This window comes from Mesoplodon densirostris, chromosome 5, assembly GCF_025265405.1.
Source record: "Mesoplodon densirostris isolate mMesDen1 chromosome 5, mMesDen1 primary haplotype, whole genome shotgun sequence".
NCBI classification, from domain to species: Eukaryota; Metazoa; Chordata; class Mammalia; order Artiodactyla; family Ziphiidae; genus Mesoplodon; species Mesoplodon densirostris.
Genome location: NC_082665.1, coordinates 66571324 through 66592824, shown reverse-complemented (window position 1 = coordinate 66592824; position 21501 = coordinate 66571324). Strand labels below are relative to the sequence as shown.

At 37.9% G+C, this 21501-nt stretch overlaps 1 protein-coding gene across 1 annotated transcript in view; it reads right to left on the bottom strand.

Annotated features, from left to right (window-relative positions):
- CFAP91 (cilia and flagella associated protein 91) overlaps window positions 1-21501 on the bottom strand; it is a 131462-nt gene that overhangs the window by 85810 nt on the left and 24151 nt on the right. The window contains exons 5-6 of the mRNA XM_060099903.1: window positions 20534-20590; window positions 224-405 (exon numbers count right to left, since the gene is read on the bottom strand). Coding sequence (XP_059955886.1) covers window positions 224-405; window positions 20534-20590 — 239 coding nt within the window. The remainder of the gene's footprint in view (window positions 1-223; window positions 406-20533; window positions 20591-21501) is intronic.

The window sequence follows — 21501 nt, the reverse complement described above, 5'->3', positions numbered from 1 at the left end:
GAAAAGGACAATAAGCCTCCTTACAGTGAAAAGGGCATAAATACCTTTGAACAAATCTATCAGAAAATGTATGAGTCTATGAAGTAGCTCTATGAGCAAGATGCTTTAAATAGCAATACTTTAAACCACAGTTGCCTCTATGTGTGTCATTTCCAAGAACTCAATAGCACATGTGGTTATCAGGACTGTCATCTGCAAATATTCAAAAGAATTACCAACTCACCCCACGTGAGAGTAGCCAGGGTCAGCAGTTCAGGGATGGAATCCTGACATACGATGTATTCTGGAGAATACGGGTCTGTTTGAACTTCGGCATCGCGATAATCAGTCTGAGTGCCCACAGTATACTTTGAAGGAATGGGGAGGTACTTAGTGGAAGGAGGAGGAAAAGTATATGGCTCTGCCCTAAAAGAGAAAATCATTTTAAAACTTAAACCCTGATACAATCACTTTATACCTATCAATAGGTTTTGAAACATATATGATAAAGAGTTAAACAGTCTTTCTATATAAAATGCCCTTATGAATCAATAAGACAGTTAAATAGCCACAGAGAAATGGGTAAAGGACAGTCCAGAAAACAAAAAGTAAAACTTCTAGCAATCATATGAAAAGATAATGAACATAACTAGTAATCTAAGAAAAGTAAATTAAAACAGCAAGATGCTATTTTATTATATAACATAAGCAATGATTTAAAAGTTTGAAAGTACCCAGCCTCAATGAAGTTGTGAAGAAACAGACATTCTCATAAACTGTTGATGGAAATACAAATAGGTACAACCTAACAGGTAACTTATCAATATATATCAAACCCTTAAAATACACTTTTGCCCCAGCAATTGTACTCCTAGGAATTTACTGTAGGAAATAATTCAATGAGTGTGAAAAGATATATGCAGACATGTATATAAAGTCTCATTTATAAGAGTAAAAAACTTCTTTAATGGCCAATTTTATTTTTAAAAAATGGTTATACCTGGAGTCATTAGGCATCAACCTTGGACCCATTATTTTCACCCTTGTTTTTTTCATTCTGTCTATTTTTAAATACAAAAAAACTTTTAAATTCACTTAAACATATGTCCACCCTTACACATAATTTCTTAAACAATAAGTATGACAGCACATATGGTTTAATGTTTTAGTGCAGTGTTTTCTTGTGCTTTTGAGTTTGCATCCCTCAATCCCTTTTTCTTCCTTACCCACCTGTAGCAGTATCTTCTCTATATACCCAATATCTAGGGTATGTATCTCAGTTGTATCCTTGAATTATATCTTCCATATTTTTTTGCACACTTATTTTCTACGCTGACACAAATATAGTGTTATTTTATCATTTGACTAACATGATATCATACTATAAATATGCTTTTGCGTCTTGCTTTTTTGACTAAAAAACACTCCATGGAAACCCTTCCCAATCTTCTCATGTGACTCTTTTTTAAAAAAAAATTACAAACTTAATCACCATCAGTAGAAAAATTGTTTTTTAAAAAATGGCACATCCATAATGGAATTTATCCAGCTATTAAAAGTTACAATGTAATCTATATTTATGAACGAACAAAAATGTCTATGATCCAAAGTAAAGTAGAAAAAAGAACACTATAAAGCAGTATGTACATTAGGAGTACATTTTTATGTTTTTAAAGACTGTGTTATTAGGCACATAAAAATGCCTAGATGGATACACAATAATAAAAGCAATTATTTCTGGATAGTAGGGTTATAGAGAGAATTTTTTTCATGTTTATAGTCTTCCGAATTTTCTAACTTTTTTTAACCTGTATATATACTACTTATAAAATAAGAAAAAAACATATAACCATTTCCATTTAAAATATATCATTTTGAAGAATTGGTTACATTACACAAACAATAAATAATGGAAAAAAAGAGAGAGATTTCCATTATGAAAAAGTCAAAGGCAAGGGGAGGTGCTTATACATGAGCACAGCATGTACAGCTTAGCTCAAAGAAAAATGCATTTCAAGCCAATTAGAAAGAAGTGTCTATTTGGCATTTCGACCTGTGATGGAACAGTACTTTAAATTGTTTTTAATGCTGAATTCTAACAGGCATTGAAATCATTTTTCAGCAGTTGCTATTAATTTCTAACACATGTAGACAATATAAATACGTACATACAGTTTCTTAAGTTTTCAGCAGAAAGTATGCTACTATAAAAATTCTACTTGAGGAAATAACTTCAAATTAGCTTTATCATCACAGATCATGTGAATATTATAACACCGTAAGCTTGAATCAAAATAATAAATTATTGTTTTCTAAATTAAATAATTTCACATTTGACCCATCTGATCAAATGTGCTAGGATTATGGTAAAGCCTGAGGAATCCTTCTGACTAAGCTTTCTGCTGACTTGGGACCCTTCTGGGTGGGTCTGAGGATAGGATGCAAAGGAGGAATGCTGCTTTGACAAAAGTCCTAGGCAACTTAATAGTACAGTTTCTTTCCCAACCAACTTGTTATTTTTCTCAAATCTATTCTTTTTCTCTCCATTTCAGTTGGTTTTAGAGCAGAGTAAAATGTGAATAAGAAAGAGCAAAAATCTCTTTCCCACCTCTGCCCAACCTCAATCGGGACCCAATGCCAGAAAGACTCCATATCTGCTTGCTACTTGGCTTGAGCCTTGCCTTGTCCTGGATCCCATCCTCAGCCTTACTTAGTCTGGCTTTGGTATCTTTACAGCAGCCACTGCTGCTCTATTCCCTCCATCCAGGCCCCTCCTCCTCTACTATAGGCCACTACCAGGAACATGTACTGTCTGCCACACCTACAGTCTTCTAGATTTTCCCTTCCAGCCCCAACTGAACTGCACACAAAGAGGAGCTTCACAAAGCTAGCAAATCTTGTTTTGTTATTGTGAACTCTATTGAATATCTGCATTTTTTAAAGGCAATTTTTTAGAGCAATCTTAGGTTCATAGCAAAATGGAGAAGAAGGTACAGAAACTTCCCATATACCCCCTGCCCCACATATGCATAGCCCGACACATTATCAACATGACTCACCAGAGTGGTAGCTTTGTTACAATTGATGAACCTCCATTGACACTTCACAGTCACCCAAAGTCCACAGTTTACATTAAGGTTCACTCCTGGTGTTGTACATTATATGGGTATGGACAAATCCTTACATGTCTATGTTTACATGTATAATAATGTGTATCCATCATTATAGTAACATACAGAGTATTTCCCCTACCCTTAAAATCCTCTGTGCTCCTATTCATCCTTTCCCCATTCCCTCCAACCCCCTGGCAACTAATGATCTTTTTATAATCTCCATAGTTTTGCCTTTTCCAGAATGTCATATAGTTGGAATCATACAGTATGTAACCTTTACAGATTGGCTTCCTTCTCTTAACTATATGCATTTAAGATTCTTCCATGTCTTTTCATGACTTGACAGCTCATTTCTTTTTAGTGTTGAATATTATATTGTCACAATGTACCATAGTTTATTTATCCATTCACCTACTGAAGGATATCTTGGTTACTTCCAAGTTTTGGCAATTATGAATAAAACTGCTATAAACATCTGTGAGCAGGTTCTCCTGTAGAGATAAGTTTTCAACCTCTTTGGGTAAATATCAAGGAGCAGGATTGCCAAATCATATGGTAAGAGTATGTTTAGTCTTGTAAGAAACTGCCAAACTGTCTTCTGAAGTGGCTATAGCATCCTGCATTCCCACCAAAAATGAAAGTTCCTGCTGCTCCACATTTGGTGGTGTTATTGTTCCAGATTTTGTCCATTCTAACAGGTGTATAGCAGTATATCGTTTTGTTTTTTTTTTTTTTGCAGTACGCGGGCCTCTCACTGTTGTGGCCTCTCCCGCCGTAGAGCACAGGCTCCGGACGTGCAGGCTCAGCAGCCATGGCTCACGGGCCCAGCCGCTCCGCGGCATGTGGGATCCTCCCAGACCGGGGCACGAACCCGCGTCCCCTGCATCGGCAGGCGGACTCTCAACCACTGCGCCACCATGGAAGCCCCCAGTATATCGTTTTAATTTGCATTTCCCTGATGACATCATGTGGAGCATCTTTTCATATCCTTATTTGCCATCTGTATATCTTCTTTGGTGAGGTATTTGTTAAGGTCTTTGACCTTTTTTAAAATCAGGTTTTTTGTTTTCTTACTGTTGAGTTTTGGACTTCTTTGATTATTTTGGATAACAGTCCTTTATCAGATATGTCTTTTGCAAATATTTTCTCCTAGTCTGTGACTTGTCTTCTCATTCTACTGACATTGTCTTCTGTAGAGCAGAAGTTTTAAATTTCAATGAAGTCCAGATCCTCCATTATTTCTTTAATGGATCATGACTTTGGTGTTGTACCTAAAAAGTCATCACCATACCCAAGATCATCTAGGTTTTTTTCCTATGTAATCTTTTAAGAGTTTTATATTTTTGTATTCTACATTTAAGTCTGTGATCATTTTGAGTTAATTTTGTGAAGGGTGTAAGGCTTGTGCCTAAATTCATTTTTTTGCATGTAGATGTCCAGTTGTTCCAGCATCATTTGTTTAAAAAGACTGTCTTTTCTCCATTGTATTGTCTGTTCTTTTTGTCAAAGATTAGTTGATTATATTTATGTGGGTCTATTTCTGGGCTCTCTATTCTATTTCATTCATCTATTTGTCTATTCTTTCCATAATACCACACTTTCATGATTATAAAAGTTTTACAGTAGGTCTTGAAGTCAGGTCGTGTCAGTCCTCCAACTTTGTTCTTCTCCTTCAATATTGTGCTGCTTATTCTGAGTTTTTTGCCTCTTCATATAAGCTTTAGAATCACTTTGTCAATATCCACAAAATAACTTGCAGGGATTTTGATTGAGATTACATGGACTCTATAAATCAAATTGGGAAGAACTGACATATTGACACTATTGAGTCTTCCTATCCACGAACATGGAATATTTCTCCATTTATTTAGTCGTTCTTTGATTTCTTTCATCAAAGTTTTGTAGTTTTCCTCAAATAGATCTTGTGTATATTTTATTAAATTTATACTTAAGTATTTCATTTGTTGATGCTAATGTAAATGGCACTGCGTTTTATATTTCAAATTCCACTTGTTCTATATAGGTATATAGGAAAGCAGCTGACTTTTGTATACTAACCTTATATCCTACAACCTTGCTATAATCACTTATTAGTTCCAGGAGAGGTTTTTTTTTTCAGTAATTTCTTTTAGATTTTCTACATAGATGAATATGTCGCCTGCTAAAAGACAGTTTTATTTCTTCCTTTCCAAACTGTATACCTTTTATTTCTTCTTCTTGTCTTATTGAATTAGTTAGGACTTCCAGTATGATGTTGAAAGAGAGTGACGAGACGGGACATCCTTGCCTTTTTCCTGATCTTAATGGAAAAGCTTTAAGTTTCTCACCATTAAGTATGATGTAAGTTTTTGGTACACATTCTTTATAAAGTTGAGGACATTCCTCTCTAATCCAAGTTAACTGAGAGTTTTAATCATGAATGAGTATTGGATATTGTCAAATACTTTTTCTGGCCTCTAGTAATATGATCATGTGATTTTTCTTTTTCAGCCTGTTGATGTGATGCATAATATTAACTGATTTTCAAATGCAGAATCAGCCTTGCATACCTGGGATAAATCCCACTTGGTTGTGGTGTATAACTCTTTTTATACATTGTTGGATTTGATTTGCTAATATTTTGTTGAGGATTTTCATGCCTACATTCATGAGAGATGTTGGTTTGTAGTTTTCTTTTAATGTCTTTGCCTGATTTTGGTATTAGAGTAATACTGGCCTCAAAGAATGAGTTAGCTTCTATTATCTGAAAGAGACTGCAGAGAATGGTATAACTTCTTCCTTAAATGTTTGGTAGAATTCACCAGCAGACCCATCTAGGCCTGGTGCTTTATGTTTTAGAAAGTTATTAATTACTGATTCAAAAATTTGTTAATAATAATATAGGCCTTTTCAGATTTTCTATTTCTTCTTGTGTGAGTTTTGGCAAATTGCCTTGCAAGTAATTAATCCTTTTCATCTAGAATATCAAATTTGTAGGCATAGAGTTATTCACAATATTCCTTAATTATCTTTTTAATGCCATGGGATCTGCAGTGATCCTTTTCCATTTCTGAAAAGGGGATCCTTTTTCATTTCTGATATTATTAATTTGTATCCTCTCTTTTTTTCTTAGTTAGCCTGGCTTGAGGCTTATCAGTTTTAGTGATCTTTTCAAAGAACTTTGTGGATTCACTTATTTTCTCTATCAATTTCCTTGATCAATTCTGCTGATTTATGGGACTTCCCTGGTGGCACAGTGGTTGAGAATCCACCTCCCAATGCAGGGGATGTAGGTCCGATCCCTGGTCAGGGAACTAGATCCCACATGCATGCCACAACTAAGAGTTCACATGCCACAACTAAGGACCCTGCAAGAAGCAACTAAGGAGCACACATGCCGCAACTAAAGGAGCCCAGAAGCTGCAACTAAGACCAGGCACAACCAAAATAGATAAATAAAGAAAAATTTTAAAGTACATGGCGTATACTCTCCATACACTTGAAAAAAAATTCCATTGATTTATGCTCTAATTCTTATTACTGCTTTTCTTCTGCTTGCTTTGGATAGAATTTGCTCTTCTTTTTCTAGTTTCTCAAGGTGGAAGCTTAGATGATTGATTTAGATCTTTCTTCTTTTCTAATACATACATTCAATGCTATAAATTTCCCACTAAGCACTGCTCCCATTGCATTGCACAAATTTTTATAATTTGTGTTGTCATTTTCATTTAGTTTAAAATATTTTAAAATTTCCCATGAGATATCTTTTTTGATCCATATGTTATTTAGAAATATATTGTTTAATATCCATATATTTGGGGATTTTCAGTTCTCTCTCTGTTCTTAATTTCCAGTTTAATACCACTATGGTCTGAGAGCACACATTGTATTATTTCTATGCTTTTACATGTATTAAAGTGTGTTTTATGGACCAGAATGTGGCTATCTTGGTGAATGTTTCATGTGAACCTGAGAAGAAAGTGTATTCTGCTGTTGTTGAATAAGTAGTCTATAGATACCAATTATATACAACTGATTAATGGTATTGTTAAGTTCAACTAGGGCCTTACTGATTTTCTGTCTGCTAGATGTATCCATTTCCAACAGGAGGTAATAGTGGATTCATTTACTTCTCCTTGTAATTCTATTACTTTTTGCCACATGTAGTTTCACACTCTGTCATCAGGCACATATACATTAAGGATTATTATGTCTTCTTGGAGAACTGACCTCTGTATCATTATGTAATGCCTCTCTTTATCCCTGATAATTTTCCTTGCTTTGAAGTCTGAAATTATTATAGCTATTGTTGCTTTCTTTCAGTGTTAGCATACTATAGTTTTCTCTATCCATTTACTTTTCTTCTTTTTTTTTACATTTTTTAATTGAAGTGTAGTTGATGTGTAATATTATATGTTACAGGTGTACTATACACTATTTCACAATTTTTAAATGTTATACTCCATTTATAGTTATTATAAAATATTGGGTATATTCCCTGTGTTGTACAATATATACCTGTAGCTTATTTTATACATAATGGTTTTTTTTATTAGTTTCTGCTTTATAACAAAGTGAATCAGTCATACATATACATCTGTTCCCACATCCCTTCCCTCAGGCATCTCCCTCGCTCCCACCCTCCCCATCCCACCCCTCCAGGCGGTCACAAAGCACCGAGCTGATCTCCCTGTGCTCTGCGGCTGCTTCCCACTATCTATCTACCTTACATTTGGTACTGTATATATGTCCATGCCTCTCTTTCGCTTTGTCACAGCTTACCCTTCCCCCTCCCCATATCCTCAAGTCCATTCTCAAGTAGGTTTGTGTCTTTATTCCCGTTTTACCCCTAGGTTCTTCATGACATTTTTTAAAATTCCATATATATGTGTTAGCATATGGTATTTGTCTTTCTCTTTCTGACTTACTTCACTCTGTATGACAGACTCTAGGTCTATCCACCTCATTACAAATAGCTCAGTTTCGTTTCTTTTTATGGCTGAGTAATATTCCATTGTATATATGTGCCACATCTTCTTTATCCATTCATCCGATGATGGACACTTAGGTTGTTTCCAGCTCCGGGCTATTGTGAATAGAGCTGCAATGAACATTTTGGTACATGTCTCTTTTTGAATTATGGTTTTCTCAGGGTATATGCCTAGTAGTGGGATTGCTGGGTCATATGGTAGTTCTATTTGTAGTTTTTTAAGGAACCTCCATACTGTTTTCCATAGTGGCTGTACCAATTCACATTCCCACCAGCAGTGCAAGAGTGTTCCCTTTTCTCCACACCCTCTCCAGCATTTATTGTTTCTAGATTTCTTGATGATGGCCATTCTGACTGGTGTGAGATGATATCTCATTGTAGTTTTGATTTGCATTTCTCTAATGATTAATGATGTTGAGCATTCTTTCATGTGTTTGTTGGCAGTCTGTATATCTTCTTTGGAAAAATGCCTATTTAAGTCTTCTGCCCATTTTTGGATTGGGTTGTTTGTTTTTTTGCTATTGAGCTGCATGAGCTGTTTATAAATTTTGGAGATTAATCCTTTGTCAGTTGCTTCATTTGCAAATATTTTCTCCCATTCTGAGGGTTGTCTTTTCGTCTTCTTTATGGTTTCCTTTGATGTGCAAAAGCTTTGAAGTTTCATTAGGTCCCATTTGTTTATCTTTGTTTTTATTTCCATTTCTCTAGGAGGTGGGTCCAAAAGGATCTTGCTGTGATTTATGTCATAGAGTGTTCTGCCTATGTTTTCCTCTAAGAGTTTGATAGTTTCTGGCCTTACATTTAGGTCTTTAAGCCATTTTGAGCTTATTTTTGTGTATGGTGTTAGGGAATGATCTAATCTCATACTCTTACATGTCCCTGTCCAGTTATCCCAGCACCACTTATTGAAGAGGCTGTCCTTTCTCCACTGTACATTCCTGCCTCCTTTATCAAAGATAAGGTGACCATATGTGCGTGGGTTTATCTCTGGGCTTTCTATCCTGTTCCATTGATCTATCTTTCTGTTTTTGTGCCAGTACCACACTGTCTTGATTACTGTAGCTTTGTAGTATAGTCTGAAGTCAGGGAGCCTGATTCCTCCAGCTCCGTTTTTCGTTCTCAAGATTGCTTTGGCTATTCGGGGTCTTTTGTTTTTCCAAACAAATTTTGAAATTTTTTGTTCTAGTTCTGTGAAAAATGCCACTGGTAGTTTGATAGGGATTGCATTGAATCTGTAGATTGCTTTGGGTAGTAGAGTCATTTTCCAATATTGATTATTCCAATTCAGGAGCATGGTATATCTCTCCATCTATTTGTATCATCTTTAATTTCTTTCATCAGTGTCTTATAATTTTCTGCATACAGGTCTTTTGTCTCCTTAGGTAGGTTTATTCCTAGATATTTTATTCTTTTTGTTGCAATGGTAAATGGGAGTGTTTTCTTGATTTCATTTTCAGATTTTTCATCATTAGTGTACAGGAATGCCAGAGATTTCTGTGCATTAATTTTGTATCCTGCTACTTTACCAAATTCATTGATTAGCTCTAGTAGTTTTCTGGTAGCATCTTTAGGATTCTCTATGTATAGTATCATGTCATATGCACACAGTGACAGCTTTACTTCTTCTTTTCCAATTTGGATTCCTTTTATTTCCTTTTCTTCTCTGACTGCTGTGGCTAAAACTTCCAAAACAAGGTTGAATAAGAGTGGTGAGAGTGGGCAGCCTTGTCTTGTTCCTGATCTTAGTGGAAATGGTTTCAGTTTTTCACCATTGAGGACAATGTTGGCTGTGGGTTTGTCATATATGGCCTTTATTATGTTGAGGAAAGTTCCCTTTATGTCTACTTTCTGCAGGGTTTTTATCATAAATGGGTGTTGAATTTTGTCGAAAGCTTTCTCTGCATCTATTGAGATGATCATATGGTTTTTCTCCTTCAACTTGTTAATATGGTGTATCACATTGATTGATTTGCGTATATTGAAGAATCCTTGCATTCCTGGAATAAACCCCACTTGATCATGGTGTATGATCCTTTTAATATGCTGTTGGATTCTGTTTGCTAGTATTTTGTTGAGGATTTTTGCATCTATGTTCATCAGTGATATTGGACTGTACTTGTCTTTTTTTGTGACATCCTTGCCTGGTTTTGGTATCGAGGTGATGGTGGCCTCATAGAATGAGTTTGGGAGTGTTCCTTCCTCTGAAATTGTTTGGAAGAGTTTGAGAAGGATGGGTGTTAGCTCTTTTCTAAATGTTTGATAGAATTCGCCTGTGAAGGCATCTGGTCCTGGGCTTTTGTTTGTTGGAAGATTTTTTATCACAGTTTCAATTTCAGTGCTTGTGATTGGTCTATTCATATTTTCTAGTTTTTCCTGATTCAGTCTTGGCAGGTTGTGCATTTCTAAGAATTTGTCCATTTCTTCCAGGTTGTCCATTTTATTCGCATAGAGTTTCTTGTAGTAATCTCTCATGATCTTTTGTATTTCTGCAGTGTCAGTTGTTACTTCTCCTTTTTCATTTCTAATTATATTGATTTGAGTCTTCTCCCTTTTTTTCTTGATGAGTCTGGCTAATGGTTTGTCAATTTTGTTTATCTTCTCAAAGAACCAGCTTTTACTTTTATTGATCTTTGCTATCGTTTCCTTCATTTCTTTTTCAATTATTTCTGATCTGATCTTTATGATTTCTTTCCGTCTGCTAGTTTTGGGGGTTTTTTGTTCTTCTTTCTCTAATTGCTTTAGGTGCAGGGTCAGGTTGTTTACTCGAGATGTTTCCTGTTTCTTAAGGTGGGATTGTATTGCTATAAACTTCCCCATTAGAACTGCTTTTGCTGCGTCCCATAGGTTCTGGGTCGTCGTGTCTCCATTGTCATTTGTTTCTAGGTATTTTTTAATTTCCCTTTTGATTTCTTCAGTGATCACTTCGTTATTGAGTAGTGTATTGTTTAGCCTCCATGTGTTTGTAATTTTTACAGATCTTTTACTGTAATTGATGTATAGTCTCATAGCATTGTGGTTTGAAAAGATACTTGATACAATTTCAATTTTCTTAAATTTATCAAGGCTTGACTTGTGACCCAAGATATGATCTATCCTGGAGAATGTTCCATGAGCACTTGAGAAAAATGTGTATTCTGTTGTTTTTGGATGGAATGTCCTATAAATATCAATTAAGTCCATCTTGTTTAATGTATCATTTAAAGCTTGTGTTTCCTTATTTATTTTCAGTTTGGATGATCTGTCCATTGGTGAATGTGGGGTGTTAAAGTCCCCTACTATGATTGTGTTACTGTCGATTTCCACTTTTATGGCTGTTAGTATTTGCCTTATGTATTGAGGTGCTCCTATGTTGGGTACATAAATATTTACAATTATTATATCTTCTTCTTGGATCGATCCCTTGATCATTATGTAGTGTCCTTCTTTTTCTCTTCTAATAGTCTTTATTTTAAAGTCTATTTTGTCTGATATAAGAATTGCTACTCCAGCGTTCTTTTGATTTCCATTTGCATGGAATATCTTTTTCCATCCCCTCACTTTCAATCTGTATGTGTCTCTAGGTCTGAAGTGGGTCTCTTGTAGACAGCATATATATGGGTCTTGTTTTTGTATCCATTCATCCAATCTGTGTCTTTTGGTGGGAGCATTTAGTCCATTTACATTTAAGGTAATTATCGATATGTATGTTCCTATTCCCATTTTCTTAATTGTTTTGGGTTTGTTATTGTAGGCATTTTCCTTCTGTTGTGTTTCTTGCCTAGAGAAGTTCCTTTAGCATTTATTGCAAACCTAGTTTGGTGGTGCTGAACTCTCTTAGGTTTTGCTTGTCTGTAAAGGTTTTAATTTCTCCATCAAATCTGAATGAGATCCTTGCTGGGTAGAGTAATCTTGGTTGCAGGTTTTTCTCCTTCATCACTTTAATTATTTCCTGCCACTCTCTTCTGGCTTGCAGAGTTTCTGCTGAGAGATCAGCTGTTAACCTGATGGGGATTCCCTTGTGTGTTATTTGTTGTTTTTCTCTTGCTGTTTTTAATATGATTTCTTTGTGTTTAATTTTTGACAGTTTGATTAATATGTGTCTTGGTGTATTTCTCCTTGGATTTATTCTGTATGGGACTCTCTGTGCCTCCTGGACTTGATTAACTATTTCCTTTCCCATATTAGGGAAGTTTTCAACTATAATCTCTTCAAATATTTTCTCAGTCCCTTTCTTTTTCTCTTCTTCTTCTGGAACCCCTATAATTCGAATGTTGGTGCGTTTAATGTTGTCCCAGAGGTCTCTGAGACTGTCCTCTGTTCTTTTCATCCTTTTCTCTTTATTTTGCTCTGCATCAGTTATTTCCACTATTTTATCTTCCACCTCACTTATCCGTTCTTCTGCCTCAGTTATTTGCTATTGATCCCATCTAGAGTAATTTTCATTTCATTTATTGTGTTTTTAATCAATGCTTGATTCATCTTTAGTTCTTCTAGGTCCTTGTTAACTGTTTCTTGCATTTTGTCTATTCTATTTCCAAGATTTTGGATCTTGGAAATAGAATCTTGGATCATCTTTACTATCATTATTCTGAATTCTTTTTCAGGTAGACTGCCTATTACCTCTTCATTTGTTAGGTCTGGTAGGTTTTTATCTTGCTCCTTTACCTGCTGTGTGTTTTTCTGTCTTATCATTTTGCTTATGTTACTGTGTTTGGGGTCTCCTTTTTGCAGGCTGCAGATTCGTAGTTCCCGTTGTTTTTGGTGTCTGTCCGCAGTGGCTAAGGTTGCTTCAGTAGGTTGTGTAGGCTTCCTGGTGGGGGGGACTAATGCCTGTGTTCTGGTGGTTGAGGCTCGATCTTGTCTTTCTGGTGGACAGGTCCACGTCTGGTGGTGTGTTTTGGGGTGCCTGTGGCCTTATTATGTTTGTAGGCAGCCTCTCTGCTAATGGGTGGGGTTGTGTTTTTGCCTTGCTAGTTGCTTCGCATAGGGTGACCAGCACTGTAGCTTGCTGGTCGTTGACTGAAGCTGGGTGCTGGTGTTGAGATGGAGATCTCTGGGAGATTTTCGCTGCTTGATATTATGTGGAGCTGGGAGGTCTCTTGTGGACCCGTGTCCTGAAGTTGGCTCTCCCACTTCAGAGGCACAGCACTGACTCCTGGCTGCAGCACCAAGAGCCTTTCATCTACCCGGCTCAGAATAAAAGGGAGAAAAAGTAGAAAGAAAGAATTAGTAGAAGAAAGAAAGAGAGAGAGAAAGAAAGGAGGAAGGAAAGAAAGGAAGGAAGAAAGAAAGAAAGGAGGGAGGGAGGGAAGAAGGATGTAAAGAAAGAAAGAAAGAAAGAAAGGAGGAAGGGAGGAATGAAAGAAAAAGGAAGAGTGAATGGAAGAAGGGAGGGAGGGAGGGAGGAAGGAAAGAAAGAAAGAATGACAGGAGGGAGGGAGGGAGGAAGGAAAGAAAAAGAAAGTGAAAGGAAGAAGGGTGGGAGGGAGGGAGGAAGGAAAGAAAGACAGGAGGGAGGGAGGGAGGGAGGAAGGAAAGAAAAGAAAGAGTGAAAGGAAGAAGGGAGGGAGGAAGGAAAGAAAGAGAGAAAGAAGGAAAGAAGGGGCGGAGGGAGGGAGAGAGGAAGAGAAGGTAGGAAAAAAAGAAAGAGCAGGTAAAGTAAAATAGAATAAAGTATGAAATATAGTAGCGTTATTAAAATTAAAAAGTAATTACTGAAAAAAAACGGACAGATAGAACCCTGGGACATATGGTGGAAGCAAAGCTATACAGAGAGAATCTTACACAGAAGAATACACATACACATTCACAAAAAGAGAGCAGGGGGAAAAATCAAAAATCTTGCTCTCCAAGTCCACCTCCTCAATTTGGGATAATTCGTTGTAAAAAGATGAAAAGGGGGAGAAGTCTGAAATCTTGCTCTCTAAGTCCACCTCCTTAATTTGGGATAATTCACTGTAAAAAGAGAAAAAGGGGGGAAAGTCTTAAATCTTGTCCTCAAAGTCCACTTCCTCAATTTGGGATGATTCGCTGTCCATTCATGCACTCCACAGACGCAGGGCACATCAAGTGGACCGTGGAGCTTTAATCCGCTCCCTCCGAGGCTGCACAGAGAGATTTCCCTGTATCTTCTCTGCTCTCACAGCTCCCGGGTCTCAGCCTTGGACCTGGCCCCGCCTCTGTGCGTAGGTTGCCGGAGGGCGTCCGTTCTTCGCTCAGACAGGATGGGTTTAAAGGCCGCTGATTCGGGGGCTCTGGCTCACTCAGGCAGAGGGGAGGGAGGGGCGCGCAGTGTGGGGCGGGCCTGTGGCGGCAGAGGCCGGCGTGACGTTGCACCAGACCGAGGCGCTCCGTGCGCTTTCCCGGGAAAGCCGTCCCCGGGTCCCGGGACCCCGGCAGTGGCGGGGTGCACAGGCCCCCCGGAAGGCGGGGCGGACAGTGACCCGTGCTCGTACACAGGCCCCGCGGTGGCGGCAGCAGCAGCCCCAGCGTCCCATGCCCGTCTTCGGGGTCCGCACCTTTAGCCGCGGCTCACGCCCGTCTCCGGCGCTTCCCCAAGCAGCCCTCTTAATGCCCTCTCCTCGCGCACCAGGAAACAAAAGGGAAGAAAAAGCCTCTTGCCTCTTCGGCAGCTCCAGACCCTTTCCCCGGACTCCCTCCGGGCTAGCCATGGTGCACTAACCCCTTCAGGCTCTCTTCCTGCCGCCAGCCCCAGTCCTCTATACATAATGGTTTATACCTCTTAATCCTCTATTCCTATATTGCCATTCCCCCTTTCCCTCTCTCCACTGGTAACCACTAGCTTGGTCTCTATATCTGTGAGTCTGTTTCTTTTTTCTTATATTGACTAGTTTGTTGTATTTTTTAGATTCCATACATAAGTGATATCATACAGTATTTGTCTTTCTCTGTCTGACTAACTTCACTTAGGATAATAAGCGCATCCAAGTCCATCCTCCAAGTCCATCCATGTTGTTGTAAGTGGCAATTTTCATTCTTTTTTATGGCTGAGTAGTATTCCATTGTATATATATACCACATTTTCTTTATCCATTCATCTGTTGAGGGATGCTTGAATTGCTTCCATATTTTGGCAACTGTAAGCAATGCTGCTATGAACATTGGGATGCATGTATCTTTTCAAAACAGTGATTTTGTTTTTTTTCGGATATATACCCAGGAGTGGAATTGCTGGGTCATAAGGTTGTTCTATTTTTAGTTTTTTGAGAAACCTCCCTACTGTTTTCCACAGTGGCTGCACCAATTTACATTCCCACTAACCATGTAGGAGGGTTCCCTTTTCTCCACCTCGCTAACGTTATTTGTGTTCTTTTTGATGATAGCCATTCTGACAGGTATGAGATAATATCTCATTGTGGTTTTGATTTGCATTTTCCTGATGATTAGCAATGTTGAGCATTTTTCACGTTCATGTTGACCATCTGCATGTCCTCTTTGGAGAAATGTCTACTCAGGTCTTTTGCACATTTTTTAATTGGGTTGCTTGGGTTTTTTTGATGTTGAGTTGTATGGGCTGCTTATACATTTTGGATATTAACCCCTTATCCATCATATCATTTGCAAATATTTTCTCCCATTCAGTAGGCTATCTTTTCATTTTGTTGATGGTTCTCCTTGCTGTGCAAAAGCTTTTAAGTTTAATTAGGTTCCATTTGTTTTTGGTTTTGGTTTTTTTTTGCGGTACACGGGCCTCTCACTGTTGTGGCCTCTCCTGTTGTGGAGCAAAGGCTCCGGACGCACAGGCTCAGCCATGGCTCACGGGCCCAGCCGCTCCACGGCATGTGGGATCTTCCCGGACCGGGGAATGAACCCGTATCTCCTGCATCGGCAGGCAGACTCTCAACCACTACACCACCAGGGAAGCCCCCATTTGTTTATTTTTGCTTTTATTTCCTTTGCTTTAGGAGACTGCTCCAAAAAAATATTGCTACAATTTATGTCAAAGAGTGTTCTTCCTATGTTTTCTTCTAGGAGCTTTATGGCTTCAGGTCTTATATTTAGGTCTATGAGTTTATTTTCGTATATGGTGTTGGAGAATGTTCTGATTTCATTCTTTTACATGTAGCTGTCCAGTATTCCCAGCACCACTTATTGAAGAGCCTGTCTTTTCTACATTGTATATTCTTGCCTCCTTTGTCATAGATTAACTGACCATAAACACATGAGTTTATTTCTGGGCTCTCTATTCTGTTCTAATCTATCCATTTACTTTTAATCTATATGTGTCTTTATACTTAAAGTAGGTTTCTTATTGATAACATATAGTTGTGTTTTTTTTGATCCACTTTAACAATATCTGTCTTTTAATTGGTTCATTTAGACCCCTGATGGCCAAAGTGATTATTGATAGTTGGATTAATATCTACCATATCTACTTGTTGCACTTGTTCTTTGTTCTTATTTTATCTTCCACCCTTTTTCTGTCTTTTTGTAGTTTTAACCACATTTTATATGATTCCATTTTCTCTTCTTTATTAGCATATCAGTTATACTTCCCTTTATTTTTTACTGTTTTAGTGATTGCCCCAGAGTTTGCAATATACATTTACAACTAATCCAAGTCCACTTTTAAATAACACTATATCACTTCTCAAGCAGTGTAAGTACCTTATAATAACAAAATAATCCTCATTCCTCCCTTTCATCTCTTTTATTATTGCTGTCATTCATTTCACTTATATATAAGCATATACATGATATATTCATGAGCATACATAATCAAGTACATTGTTGCTCTTATTATTATTAATTTTTTTCTGAATAGGCTCCTTTAATAATTAGTCAAAGAGGAAAAACAAACTGCCCACCATTTGTCTTCAATTGTCTTCCTTTTTTTTTTTAATTGGAGTATAATTGCTTTACAATGTTGTGTTAGTTTCTGCTGTACAACGAAGTGAATCAGCTATGTGTATACATATATCCCCTCCCTCTTGGACCTCCCTCCCACCTCCCCCCATGCCACCCATCTAGGTCATCACAGAGCACTGAGCTGAGCTCCCTGTACTATACTGCAGGTTCCCACTAGCTGTTTTACATATGGTAGTGTATTTATGTCAAACCTAATCTCCCAATTCATCCTACCCTCCCCTTCCCCACTGTGTCCACACATCCATTTTCTACATCTGTGTCTCTATTTCTGCCCTGGTGGTCTTATTATTTTGAATAAACTATTAAAAAATAAAAGTTTTTATTTCACCTTCATTTATTCTGTCTTTGATGCCCTTCTTTTCTTTATGTAGATCCAAGTTTCTGACCTATATTATTTCCCTTCTATCTAAAGAACTTCTTCTAATATTTCTTGCAACAAATGGCAACAAATTCCCTCAATTTTTATTTGTCTGAGAAGGTCTTTATTTTGCTTTCATTTCTGAAGGATAATTTTGCAGGATACAGAATTCTAGGTTGATTTTTTTTCTCTCAACACTTTAAATTTTCACTTCTCTCTCTTCTTGCTTGCATGGTTTCTGAGAAGTCACATGTAATTCTTATCTTTGTTCCTCTATAGGTTAGGTAATTTTGTACTCTGGCATCTGTCAGAATTTATACTTTTTTTTTTTGCAGTACGTGGGCCTCTCACTGTTGTGGCCTCTCCCGTTGTGGAGCACAGGCTCCGGACACGCAGACTCAGTGGCCATGGCTCACAGGCCCAGCCGCTCTGCGGCATGTGGGATCTTCCTGGACCAGGGCACAAACCTGTGCCCCTGCATCGGCAGGCAGACTCTCAACCACTGCGCCACCAGGGAAGCCCAGAATTTATTCTTTATCTTGGATTTTCTTTAGTTTGAATATAATATGCCTTGGTGTAGCTTTTTTTGATATTTATCTTGCTTGATGTTCTCTGAGCTTCCTGACTGTAGTTTGATATCTAACATTAATTTGGAGAAATTTTCAGTCATTATTGTTTCAAATATTTCTTCTGTTCCTTTCTTTCTTCTCCTTTTGGTACTCCCATTATACGTATGCTATACCTTTGTATTTGTCCACAGGTTTTGGATATTCTGTTTTTTTCCGTCTTTGTTCTCTCTGCTTTTCAATTTTAGAAGTTTGTATTGATATCCTCTAGATCACAAATTCTTTCCTCAGCTATGTCCAGTCTATTAACAAGCCTATCAAAGGAATTCTTCATTTCTGTTACAGTGGTTTTGATCTCTAGCATTTTATTTTTTTAGTTCTTTCTTAGAATTTCCATCTCTTTGCTTACATTGCCTACTTGAGCTTGCTTGAAGTCTACTTCACCCATCAGAGCCCTTAGCATGTTCATCACAGTTGTTTTTTTGTTTTGTTTTTTTTTGCGGTACGTGGGCCTCTCACTGCTGTGGCCTCTCCCATTGCAGAGCACAGGCTCCAGACGTGCAGGCTCAACGGTCATGGCTCACAGGCCCAGCCGCTCCGCGGCATGTGGGATCTTCCGGACCGGGGCACGAACCTGTGTCCCCTGCATCAGCAGGCCAACTCCCAACCACTGCACCACCAGGGAAGCCCATCACAGTTGTTTTAAATTCCTTTTCTGATAATTCCAACATCCCTGCCATGTCTGGTTCTGATGCTTATGCTGTCTCTTCAAATTGTGGTTTTGCCTTTCAGTGTGCCTTGTAATTTTTTTTTCTTACAGCTACACATGATGTACTGAGTAAGAAAAACTGTAAATAGGTCTTTAGTAATTTGGTGGTAAGGTGTGGGGGGAGGGGAAAGCATTCTATTTTCATATATTAGGTCTTTCTTTCAGTGAGCCTATGCATCTGGACTATGAGCTTCATAAGTGTTTTTCAGTTTTTTCTTCCCCCTTAGGTGGGGCAGGATGGCAAAAGGGGACTGAAGTTGGGTATTTCCTACCCCTCTCAGTTAGGCTCTGATAATACCCCAGCAGGTTAGGCTCTGGTTCACTAGGTTCTCCTGACAGCTGGCCTTGTTAAGAAGAACAGAGTGCTGTAGCACATTTCAAAGTGGTTCCTTTTTCCCACCTCCTGCCAGAAGCATGGGGGGGATTTTTCTCCAATATTTACTGTGAGAACCTGGTTGAGTTCCTGGAGGTGAATCACAAAATTGTGGGAGCCCCCATGACTGGGTCCTCCTGGAGTTTTTCATTCTCAGAGTTTTCCACACTGAATCTTCAGCAACTTGTCAATTATAGTTCAGGTTTTCCTACCTAGGAATGGTTCTCAGGGCAGTTTCTACTCATGAATCTCTGTTCTGGGTAGCGATTACTCCCTGTATTTGCCTGTCTGTTTTTAAAATCTTCAGTTAATAGCAACTTCCAAGCACCTTATATGTGGAACTGGAAACCACTATTGAACATTTTAAAAATATTACTTTTCATCCTCTTCACCAAGATGCTTACACAGAGTCCAAAGTAAAGGGTCCAACAGCTAGCCATGGAAAGGCTGTGGCTGGAGAAGGCCAGCTGTCCCCAGACAAGTCCATACTTGCTAACATAAGGTGGAAATATCCTCACCACTCAGAAACTCAATGCTGCCAGAATTCCAGAGTTGACTTCACAGACGGTTACTGATTCATTCTTTAAAACTTCTGAGAAAGAAAGAGACTATCTAGAATGTCAACTGTCATGCTTTAACTCTCAAAGGAAATCTTTATCGCTTACATCACAATTAGTTAGGAAGCAGTGGAGGGGCCCAGTGTTCACCACTGTAGACCTCAGAACTCCCCACAATCAACTGAACAATTTTTAGACTTAATGTGATTATGACCTCCAAAGCAGGAGATCCAGTGAGCCTGCTTCTAAAGAATTACCAAAGGTATCTATAGGGAGATACCTGTCTTATAGCTCCTCTTTTGCTCATACAAAGCATTTCATAGAAAACAAGTCTGCAGTTGTCCCCAGGTAAAGTGACAATACACAAAGTTGCTCTGTCTAGGAGGAGAGCAGAGGATCTTTCCTCCTTCCACGTAAGAGCCAAAGGTATCCATATACAGTCTTAAAAAATTAGAGGGGAACTGGGATCATAATTGGCACTTATATTGAGGATTACAGACCTTTGATAACATATATCCTATTCATAAGATGCTATATCATTAAGAGTAACCATATCCTTTAAATGCATGTTTGAAAGTCAAGCCCTATCTAACTTTCTATTCAGAAATCTGAGACCTTAAAAAAGGTTTCTTTTCTGGTTCATTTCAAGAATACCTTGGATTTTTTTCTCCTATAGAAATTTTAAGTTATATTGACATGGGAAAGTGTATAGCAAAAATTAGATGAGCATATGTATGTATCTATTCAAAACAAAAGTTATAAGCAAAAAACAACTACCCTCAATATGTCTGATGCTCTAGGTTATTTTCTATTCTATTTTGTTTTTTAAAATGCTGCTCATGACCCACTAGAAGACCTTTTGATGGTTAGTGATCCAAAGTTTAAAATATTGATTTAGACAACTATCCTCTGGAAACAAATATGGAAGCAAATAATAAATAAAATAAACTGGAAAAAAGTTTTAAAATAATGGTTACTTACCTGGTTGATGCAAAAACAACATTGAATGGCATCTGTTGATAAAATGGAAGGAAAGGCCTGGGGGAGAAAGGAAAACACAAATGTGTGGGACTTTTGCATTGTGTGCTCTCTGAACTTTCTTCCATTGTTAACATTTGTCCCTTGAAATCAGTGAGTTTGAATACTTCATATATCAGTAATTCTCAAACTTTGGCATACACAAAAATCACTGGGGAGTGGGAAGATTCTTGTTTAAAATTCAAATTCCCAGGTCTAGCCCAGGAGATTCAGTAGATACAAGGTAGAGCTAGTGAATCTGCATTTTTAATAAACATCCCAGTGTGTTCTCTGAAGATGGGAAACAAGCCATACTCTGAGAAAACAGTGCCCTCTACTTGGGCTTCAACTGGTCATTAGTCCCCAGCAACTTCTCAAGTTCCCTGAGATATTCTGAAATTCCCAATGATTTACTTTAAAAAATTTCCCCCCAAAAGTCTAGGAATTGAGAATAGTATGTTAAGAATTTAACATTTCTCTGAAAAAAATCAGCATAATGTGGACTACAAGTTTACTTTTCTCAAATGAGCTTATGTAGATATAATATCAAGACTATTTTGCTAAGTCGGATAGGACCTATAGGGAAATCCTCATCTTATTTTAATCTGATCTGAGTGTATGATTATCACATGAGTATTACTCACAAATGAAACAAAGTGAATCTTTTGACCATGTTGGTTTTGGCAACATTCACACAAAGAGAGCAAATTTCACCTATTTGCCCTCTTTTAACACTTTACCCTGCACTATGGCTGTCATGGTGTCTTTGCTCTATCTCACTTCATTTGATAACTTCATTTTGTTCTCAAATATACATTCTTATTTGCAATTAGTACCTCTAATGTCAGGCAGACTTAGTTGGAACCCCAACTCTACCACTTGCTAATTTATGTGACCTTGAGCAATTTACTTCTCCTCTCTTGGTCTCAGCC